Raw genomic sequence first — 11,491 nt, forward strand, 5'->3', positions numbered from 1 at the left:
TATTAAAACGCTTTTCATTATAACTTCAGTGTGCTAATGAAGGTAAAATAAAAGGAGTTACTGTGTTTATTTAACAAATAACTTTCATAGCACTTAGTATGTGTCAGCCATTCTGTTTTAAGTAATTTACAACTGTCAACTCATTTAATCCTTGTCACAGCCCTATGAGATAGTTGATATTACCATTTACAAATAAGGAAACAATTTAGTAAAGAATCTAAGTTCACACAGTTACAGTAGTCACTTGTTATCTGTGGGGGATACATTCCAAGATGCCCAATGGGTGCCTGAAACCTCAGATAGTACCAAACCCTATATATACTATGTTTTTCCTATATGTACATACCTATGGTATAGTTTAATTTATAAATTCGGCAAGTAATATATTAACAACAATAACTAATAGAATAGAACAATTATAACAATAAACGGTAATAAAAGTTTTATGACTGCTCTCTCCAGTAATTTTTACATTTTTCAGTTCAAACCTATTTCTTACTTGGAGTAAATGGCTTGGTGTCATTTGTTTCAGGGGATGCCCTGCTAAAATCTCTGTATAATTTCAATGCTTTCTGGCACAATACATTACTGTCGATCGGAACACGTTTTCTGTTCATGTCTTCTACTCACAAATTTAATGCCTTTACCATCTTAACTAAGCACGATGGCTCTAACTTTTGCAGTTTGAGATGTGACAGCACAAATTTTTTTTTCACAATTTCAGGGACCAAAGATGCATTTTTGCTGTAGATCTTAGCAACCTCAGCATACGATTTTTCTTCTTGCCTTATTAAGTTGAGAACTTTCACCTTTTCACTTAAAGGAAACACTTTAGCGTTTACTTTGGCATATCCGAATTGCCAGCATCACTACTCTTGAGCTTTGGGGCCATTATTAGGTAAAATAAGGGTTACTTGAACGCAAGCACTGACAGTCAGTCTGATAACCAAAGGTTACTTGGTGACTAACAGGCAGAGAGTGTCTGCAGAGTGGTGATGCTGGACAAAGGGATGATTCATATTCCGGGCAGGGCGGAGCAGCGTGGCATGGAATTTCATCACACTACTCAGACCAGCACACAACCTAAAACTTAGGAATTGTTTATTTCTGGAATTATTATGTAATAATTTGTGACTGTGGTTGACCTCAGGTAACTGAAACCAGGAAAAGGGAAATGGTGGGTAAAGAGGGACTGCTGTAGCAGGTGGCAGAACCAGAGTCTTAACCCAGGAAGTGACTCCTGAACTTGGATTCTTCTCTTGTGCTCTTCAGCCAGTCAGTGGCACTTTACGTGATGTTCTGTGTGTTTTCTGTGTTCTTACTTCCTGCAATGGCATCATGTTATGCATGTATTTTGTAACACTGACTCATCTTCTGTTGCATTTCATTTGCCTCACTTTTCTGTTTCTTATTCACTCGACTGGCTAAAGCAGCTGACCTATCTAAATTAAAAAATTCAATGCATATTAATTATAACTGAATTAAGTTTTCATTCTATTAGACATCTGTCTAAAGGATGGATTGTGATTATTCCCCTAAAGTATTTGCTAGAAAAGATTTGAATTTTTCTAATAGCAAGTAGTATACAAAATTACTTAAGATAGCAACTTAACTGTGTTTAAATATTGACAAAATAAACCTTTGAGAATTGAGGGGAAATTTTTCATATGTCTGCTTGTGAATTTTGAAGCATAGTTAAATATTTGGGGCCTAAAACAAGATTATTAGCCATTTGTATGAGAGGCATATAATAAACTATGAGAGATTAAAAAGCTATATAGAAATAAAAAATTCCCTTCGGTTTTCTCTGTGCACAGGTTCCTGATCACTGTTTAGTGTTGCTCATGGTGACCCAGGAAAGTGTCTCGTATCATATTTTATTTAAATAAGAGATTCTTGTTTTTACCAAACTTGAACACAAAAATCAAATGAAATATTCCACTATGGATAAAAACCCAAACATCTTACTTTTGGTGAAGAAAACACAAAATCGAACTCATTTTATGCAGTGAATAAAGTTCATGGTTTTCAGGGTGTCTTGAACAAGTTAGGAATTTTTTAACAAAAAAAAATTAAGTGCTTAAAGAGCAAAGAAAAGGGAAAAACACCTCTTATTTGATGGCCTATTTTAGTCTTTAGGAATTTTTTTTCTGAATAATATGTTAGAATTTAATATACCTGTATACTTTTTTAATCATTACTGTGGAATATGCCTGAGAACATTTTTTATTTTTTCTTTTCAGATGACAGAAGTGATGCTCAGGAGAGTAGCTTAAGAGACTTACTAAAAGAACTACCATACACCCACTACTGTCTCTTCAAGTACCTATGCCAGTTCTTGACCAAAGTAGCCCAGCACCATGTGCAGAATCGCATGAATGTTCACAATCTCGCCACTATATTTGGACCCAATTGCTTTCAGTAAGTTAGTGGAATTTTGCTTTTAACGTCATCATACACTCCTTTTCCTTTACCAGTGCCTGAAATTACTGGGGTATAGAAGCATATTTAGGACTGAAAAGTCAACCGGTTTATGTTGCAAAAGTTCCATCTTGCTATTGGGCATTTTAGCCTTGTTTTTGGTCTCCATTTTGAAGAAGGCAGATATACCTTTTTATGAAACTAATTTGTAATATTTTAGATGACCTTATTTAAAATTCTGGAAATAAGAGTTACTTTCACCAAAAAGGGCATTTAAAAAAATCTAGTCTGAAACATTGATTAGCAGAGAGGGGAGGAATATGATAGTGCATAATTTTTTTAATAGTGATAAATCATTGCTAAAAGTTCATATCATTGCTAATAGATGGAAAATTATAAGCAGAATATGTCTGTGACAGAAAAATGTAATCTCAGCTACACTTATTTTCTAGGAATAAATTAGATGAAAAATAAACTAGTTTCCACAGTGGGTACTATATCACTAGCCAGAAAAAATTTTGTAAAACTTTATATTTTATTTTTTTCCCTGTTATTCTTAATAACTCTTTAATGTATGAAACATGATCTTTCAATCCAGGGACTTTGCTTTTAACTCTCCTATTAATCCCCACTGATACCAACCACATTCCTTCTAGTTATAAGGAAAGAGAGAATACTCACATTTTAAAAGCTCTCAGAAATTCTCAGCAAGTTTTTTTTTTTAAATAGTATATCTGCTTATCCACTCCATTAATTTAGACACATTCAGTTGACCCGAACTAGTAATTTTACAGTCCCCAGAACGACTGTCTACATATAAATTCTGGCTTAGATCATAGTGGCTGCAGGGTTCTAGGACTTTCACAGCTTACTATAGGGAGAAGTTCTATCTTAATAACTACCCCCATTGTAACCTTAGAGATCTAAATTTTAAATAATGTCATTTTATAAGATATGTTAGGGTCTGGTGAATAAATGTCTCAAACACAAGCTCCACTAATTTCTTATTCAGGAGCTCTGTGGTGGTAAAAAAAAAAAAAAAAGCTATATCTGTTCTTTTTAGTCCTCTCTGCAGAGTAAACCTTTGGTGACCTGCATGTAAGAAATAAAGGTAAGTAGAAAACTGTTCAGCAATTTTGAAACCCTAGATTTAGACAGGCGGAAAAAATCGTTAATAGAATACTTATTTAGTAACATGTAGATCCATACCTCATTGCCGACTCATTGGATTGGGCTTGATCTGAAGTTTCTAGTAAACTGCTTCAATTAGTCAATCAAAATATCAAATGAGTAATGAGTTTTTATTATAGGCTCTACTAAGTAGTATGGCTTTAAAAATTTTTTATTGTGGTAAAATGTAACAAAATATACCATTTTAACCATTTTAATTGTACAGTTCAATAACAGTATATAAACGTTGTGATCTACTAATTGGTATGTATTTCTAAACTGATAAAGAAGTCACTGCTAGGTACTTCTCTTACTGAAATTGAGAATAATGCTTAAAACAGATAGTGTTTATTGAATACTCACCAAATACTGTATTGTCTCATTTATCTTATTGATTCTGAAGAGGCAAAAGTGGTTTATTTTGTCCCTGAATTTCCTCTGTCTAAGTCAAAAGTGGTTTATTTTGTCCCTGAATTTCCTCTAAGTCCAGTGACTTCAGTTGGTCCACATATGTTATAAATATGATCAGTGGAAAGCTACCACACAAGGATAATCCTCACAATGAACCACTAAAGGACAAAGGAAACACTTTTCTTAATAACTAAGGTGGATACATTATATAGTCAATACATAAGGAGACTTTCTAATAAAGGAACATCCTCATGAAATAATAATTTTTGAAAAATATAAAATTTCAGATACAAAATGATATTGGCAATGAAATATATAATTATAACAAAAGAAAGAATACACTGACAATATATGATTGTTTGATGTTCAGGCTTCTAGGTGAATGTTAATTACCAGGGTTTCAACATATACATCCTGTTACAGGATTACTAAATTTAAATGATCAGGGAATATCATCATTGTAAAATAGTCAAACAATATATAAGTATGTTGAATAAAAATAAAATATCCTTCATTAGTCCTTCTCATTCCAAAGCCTGGAGATATATATGTACATGAGTGTGCGTGTGTGTGGAGATATACATATACACACATATGTGTGTGTGTGTGTGTGTGTGTATATGTATATGTATATATATGTATATGTGTATATATATATATGTAGAGAGAGATCTCTCTATATATATCTCTCTATATATATCTTTTTATCCTTTCTGAACACAAACATAAAATATTTTTTAATATAAATTGGATCATGATGTATATATTGCGAAGCTAGATTTTTCTTAATGGTAGCACTGGAACTTTTAATGTCAGTGTATTTATATATGTTATTCATTTTTAAGTATTGAATAGTGTGAATTTCTCCTAACTTGTTTCTGTCTCTTGATGAGCACCAACACTGTCAAATTTTGATATTAAAACAATTGCAGTAAACATCCCATGACTCTTCATGTACATCTGCAGCTATTTCTATAGAATTAATAACTTAGAAGTATAAATGCTCATCTGAGGGGTTTATACATTTTAAAATTAATGTGTGGTACCCTTCATAGGGCTATAACAATTTACATTTCTGTCATTGGTATTTCATAATACTCGTTGCCCTGTAACCTTGCTATGCTGTGTTATCATATATTTAAATTCTTGTTGATCTAATGGGAAAAAATGATATCTTAATTATTTATGAATTAGAATATATTTTTAGGTTTTGATGGGTAGTCATTAGTATTTGTGTTCCTCTGTGTCTTCTGTTCATATATCGTGCTTGTCTTTTATTTATCTTTTGTTTTTGGTTCTTATTGCTTTGTGGGAGTTTTTTGAGATATAATTGACACATATTAGTTTCAGGTTTACAACATAATGATTCAATATTTGTGTATGAAATAATCACCACATTATAAGTCTAGTTACCATTTGTTACCAAAGTTACAAATTTTTTTATTTTGTGATGACTTTTGAGATTTATTCTCTTAGCAACTTTCAAATATGTGACACAGCATTATTGACTATCACCACCATGCTCTACTTTACATCACCATGACTTATTTATTTTCTAACTGGAAGCTTGTACGTCTTTACCCGCTTCATCCATTTCACCCACCTCATCACCCCCCACATCTGGTAACCACCAGTCTGTTCTTTGTATCCGTTTTCTTTTGTTTGTTCATTTGCTTTGATTTTTAGATTTCACATATAAGTGGAATCATTCAGTATTTGTCTTTCCCTGACTTATTCATTTAGCATAATGCCCCCTGAGATCCCTTCATGTTGTCACAAATGGCAAGATTTATTTTTTTACAGCTAAATATTCCCTTATGTATATATATACCACATTTTTGTCCATTCAGTCATTAATCTACATTTAGGTCATTTCCATATCTTGGCTACTGTAACTGCAGTGAACATAGAGGTGCATATATCTTTTCAAATTAATGTTTTTATTTTTTTCATATGAATACCCAGAAGTGGAATTGCTGGCTTTTACAGTAGTTCTATTTTTAATTTTTTTGAGGAACTTCCATACTGTTTTTCATAGTAGTTGTACCAATTTACATTCTGTGAGTGTTCTTTAGGTCTTCCAAAAAAGAATCTTTTGTCTGTTATAAAAATCGCAAAAATTTTTTTATTCTATTGTATGCCTTTATCTTTATATTTATGATAATTTATTATATTAATTTTTAAATTTTTTAATTTACTTAAATGTGTTAACTTGCCCCCTTTTTGTTTATGTGGGGACTTATGTCTTCTTTAATAATATTGTCTTAATATCAAAGTTAATTATAATACACATATATTTCTTTTGTTATACTTTATCTAAATTTCTTTTCTATATATCATGTATGGATCCAGTTTGATTTTTCTTCAAATACTTAGCCAATTTTTGCCAAACCACTTATTGAGTAGTATACCTTCTTGCTATTTTACCATGCCAACTCTATTACATATTGACTTCTTACACATACATGAGTTTGTTTCTGGATTTTGTGTGGCTTCCTTATTTTCTATTTTTCTATTACATTTTCTCTTAAAGAGAGAGTTTAGAATCTCCATGGTAAGTGGTGTCTTATTGTGGTTTTGATTTGCATTTCCCCGATGAATAATGATGTTAAATATCTTATATGCTTGTTGGCCATTTGTATATCTTTAGAAAAATGTATATTCAGATCCTGTGCCCATTTTTAATTGGGTTATTTGGCTTTATTATTGAGTTATGAGTCTTTTATATATTTTGCATTTAAGTCCTTCATATATTTCGCATCTAAGATATTTTCTTTAATACTATGAATTGCCTTTTCGTTTTCTTGATCATGTTTTTTCAAGCGCAGATTATTTAATATTGAAGTTCAGTACATCTGTTTTCTCTTTGTCACTTTTGCTTTTGGTGTTGTTTCTGAGAAGGTTACACCTAACTCATGAAGATATTTTCTTTTAAGAGTTTTATAGTTTGAACTCTTACATTTAGGTCTATGAGTTAATTCGAAGTTAATTTTTGTTCAGGGTAAGGAGGGAGTCGAACTTGATGCCTTTGCCTGTGGATGTGCAGCTATCTTTGTACTATTTGTGGAAAAGACTATTTTTCCTCATTGAATTATCTTAGCATTCTTGTTGAAAATTAACTGACCATAATTTTTAGGGTTTATTTCTGGACTCTTAGTTTTATTTCACTGATCAACATATCTGTCCTTACGCCAGTACCACACTGTCTAGATTACTGTAACTTTTTAGTAAGTTTTGAAATAAGGAAGTTTAAGTCTTCTGACTTGGTTTGTCTTTTTCAAGATTAATTTTAGTTATTATAGGTCCCTTGAATTTCCATTTGAATTTTAGAATCAGCTTCTACGTTTCTGCAAAGAAGCCAGTGGGTAATTTGATAAGAATTCTGTCAAATCTGTAAATCAAGGTGGAGAATACTCCCATCTTAATATTATATCTTCCAATCCATGAACGTGGGATGTCTTTCCATTTCCTTAAGTCTTCTTTAATTTCTTTCAAGAATTTTTATAGTTTTCAGAGCATAAGTTTTACACTTCTTTTGTTAAACCCATTCTTATTTTATTCTTTTGATTGCTATTCCAAGTAAAGTTATTTTCTTAATTTTATTTTTAGATTGTTCATTGCCAGTGCTATCAGTTTCATATGCATTTATTTTATTGTGAATGAAGTTGCACATCTTTACTTTTTAAAGGTCATTTGCCTTTCTCTTAATGTGTTCAGGTCTTTTGCCCATTTTCCTATCGGGTCCTCAGGGTTTTTTTCCCCTTGTTGAATATTTATTTATTTTTAGTCTCTCTTCCCCCAATAAACTCATTTAAAATTCTAATTTTTCTCTCAGTATCATTTTGTCACATCACTTTCAGTATTATTGTATAACTTCTTACGTGCTGGATTGTCCAGGATCCACACACCCTGAGACTGAGGTTTCAAGCAAGAGTTCTGCTGGATACTACTCTTTGCAACCAGAATTATGCAAAAGAAGTTGAACTTTCATGCAGTTGTAACAAAAGCCTCACTCAGTCCCACAGTTACTTAGGAGCTGGGATGGCCTTTCAGAGATAGCCCATTTTAAGTCAAGGAGGTTGGTCCTTTTATCCTATTCCCTTTAGTCATTGGGTAGAAGCCATGCCCAGGGAGGTGCTATAATCTTGGGAAGAGTTCAGCCATGAGCCATAAGCAGGCAACACTCTCAACAACTGGAGTAATGAATACCTCCATCACGAGAGGGTCATCTGACTGGCACCCCACCGAGTCAACTACATTTCCATAACAATGTTATAATAATGTTTTTATAATATACTATATCACAGTAATAAGTGTTTTTCTATGAAAATTTCAGCAAACTTTAGACTGTAAGTTGTATATGTTCTATATGATTTTTCTAAGGAAATTCCTATATATTCCAGTTTCTAAAATAAGTAAAAATCCTCTTGAAAAATATTATTCTTAGAGTTTAGCAGGAATTGATTTCCTCGAGTTTTTTTTTTCCCCCAAGTTTTGGTAATTATTGAAACAGGTACTGTATATTCAGTGGTTTGAATAGCCTGACATAATAAAGAAAGTTAGTCTAGCCTTTGTTCTGCCACTTGGTAGGTTTGACTTTCTGCATTATTAATTTTTCTGTTAAATTTTCTATAAAATGGGACCTACAGAGTTTGCTTTGAATCTTAAGATCATAAGAGAATGTCCTGGTGGATAGTAGACAGTTGGTAGAGTTCTGTTGGAATACATGTGCATTTAACTAAATACGTTTAAAATTGCATTAAGGGAAAGATCAGGTTTTATAGATTTGGCCGTTGTACCACATAGTGAAGTGGGCTCCTTAGAAACATGAGATGGGAGATATGACATTCTTCTTGCCTCAGTTGTCTTAGTTTTCACTTTCTTCTTACAAATTATAAGCTTCCTACATTATTAAATATATTTTTTAATATTTAAGGAAAAATATTTTGTCCAATGAAAATTTTAATTACAAACCAATTTCTTCAACTTAGTACTTGTATCTGACACAAGTCTTATGACTTCCTCAGATTGCCCAGGCACTATTCCCCTTCCAGACCAATCTGTCACCAGGGACTGACCTTTCACCATCCTTGAGAATGCTGGATCCTTCTTAGCTGCTCCCTTGCAGCTTGGTCAACCAGCCACCTGCCCAGAGTTTCTGGCTTCTTCCGTCACTTTTGGACCCTGTGCTAGTATCTCAGTTCTTGATGGGCTGCCAGAGAGGCTAGATAAGGCAACCTGAAAGTCTAGAACAGTTAAATCCTTCTGAATGAACTTTGACAATGGGAAACAGGAGTCAGTAGGAAATTAGGTGGATCCCTTCTTTCTCTGGCCCGTGGAATACCCATCACATAGCTTACTCTTGCATCCCATCTGTTGAATTCCAGACTGCCAAACATAATGTTTATCAAGCAAACCGTTGTTTGCCTTTGGGATTCTTTGTGAAATAGCTATGCACACTATATATTGTTTCACATCCCTACTTATATCCTTTCCTCACCCATGCTGACCTGTATTTCTACTCTCAAAGTATTGCACCAACATCCTCATCCTTGGCTCAGTCTCTGTTTTCTTGAGAATCTGTTCTAAGGCAATGTACAGCTAAGGACACAGAAAACTTCCAATATAGGAGGAAGACTAATTAATATGGTGAGATACATTGTACTTTAAGAATTTTAAACGATAATGTTGAGTATACATGATTTTTTTTTTTCATATGCTGACTTTGGGACCTAATTTTCTCATTAAAAGCAGATCCACTGTAAATGTTATACTTCTCAATATTATTATGTGACTCTGAATTTGCAGTTTCCTTTGACAAAACAGTGGTCAATGCTGAGAATAATATTAGAAAAATTGAAATATTTGTATTTAGTGTTAGAGTTCATTGAAAAATCTATTTGTTAAATGAGGATGAAGAAACCAAAGACTCCCTAATGACTTTTAGCTGAGATACTGTTTTTTGGTTGGTGGTTAATATTCTTGGCACTTTGCATTAAACCCATTGAGCATCCTTCATTTCCATCATTTAATAATATCAGTAACATCAAAATTTAATCTCCAATAATTAAACCTAATTGCTACTGATGAGTAAGCCATTTTGATCAAATTCTGTTTCATTTCTTTACTTCCTTTGCCTTTGACTACAGATCTGTAAATTCTGTCTCTTGAAACAACTGCTTTAATGCTCATCAGTAACATCTGTAATATAGATATTTCTAAAACTTGAGATAAATCAATTTTCAGTTTTGAGTGATAAAGCTTTCCACATGTGCTTCATCTAAGATGTTACATTTTGTCTAGTGGCAGCATAACACAGGTTTTGAAACTGCTATTGGCCTCCTTCAAATCTTGCAGAAAAAAGTAACACAATAAATTAATCATACCAAATCACTAATTCATAACCTGTAGTTGCATGATTGTATGTGTGTATAATTAGGTATTTGGACAATATCAGTACATATTAGATGAGTTCAGCTAAATTTGTAGACACAAACAGGATATGTAACCAGATAAACCTACAATGTTGCTGTTAACTAACTTATCTGTTAACTGCTACTAAGCAGCTTGTTTGATTTGCAGCCCAAATGTTACTTTTGGAAAATGGGTAATCTGGATTAAAAAGTATAGTTAACATTTTTTAAAAATTAAGCCCAAATCCAATCTCACACAGTCATATATTTATAACCTATTAACGTATCTATTCATAACATGCAGGTTATTTAATTTTTAACACAATCGTATTTATACTGTCATCCATAAACGTTTATCTGACATAATAAAGAATGCGTGATTGGGGAGTTTGGCCTTTCTCTACTAAAACCTATACCAGACCTTTCCAATGGTTAACTTCATTGCCCACGCTTTTGTGTTATAATCCCACTGTAACTGGCAACTGTTAGAATTGACATTCAAGTTGACTTTTTTCAAAATGGGTATACATTTTTTTTTATTACAAAAGTAGCATGTCAATTTTAGGGAAAAAAAAAAAGCTTTTTTCAAACCAAAAAAGCAAAAAAATAAAGATGAAAATCATCCATAATTTTACTACCCAGCTTTAGTTCACACTTTGGCTTATGTGCTTCCACATTCTTTATATGCTCACTTATATATGTTTGATTAAAGATGGAGTAATAAAATAATACTGCATTATAACCTTTATTTTAAAACTGAATATCCTCTATCATGATGTTTTTCTATGCTTATAAATATAATCCTACATCATCATTTCTAATGACAGCATAGCATTGTGATCTTTTGATCAATATCCTTTATTTAAGCAATCTCTTAAAATGGCATTTCACGATTTTTTTCTCAGCAATAGTAATAGGTAATATTTATTAAGTGCTTACTAAGTTCCTAGCAATGTGCTTTTCATTTATTTGCTAATTTTATCCTTAAAACCTTATGAGACAAGTACTGTTATTATCTCTATACATGAAGAAACTGAAGTACAAAAAGTTTAAATTGCTGAAGTCACACGGCTAGG

At 32.5% G+C, this 11,491-nt stretch overlaps 1 protein-coding gene across 1 annotated transcript in view; it reads left to right on the forward strand.

Annotated features, from left to right (window-relative positions):
* The window catches only part of FAM13A (family with sequence similarity 13 member A), a 247,805-nt gene that overhangs the window by 47,039 nt on the left and 189,275 nt on the right, over nucleotides 1-11,491 (forward strand). Inside the window, exon 4 of the mRNA XM_011356296.2 lies at nucleotides 2,244-2,421. Within this exon, the coding sequence (XP_011354598.1) occupies nucleotides 2,244-2,421 (178 nt within the window). The remainder of the gene's footprint in view (nucleotides 1-2,243; nucleotides 2,422-11,491) is intronic.

Source organism: Pteropus vampyrus, unplaced genomic scaffold, assembly GCF_000151845.1.
Source record: "Pteropus vampyrus isolate Shadow unplaced genomic scaffold, Pvam_2.0 Scaffold25, whole genome shotgun sequence".
NCBI classification, from domain to species: domain Eukaryota; kingdom Metazoa; phylum Chordata; class Mammalia; order Chiroptera; family Pteropodidae; genus Pteropus; species Pteropus vampyrus.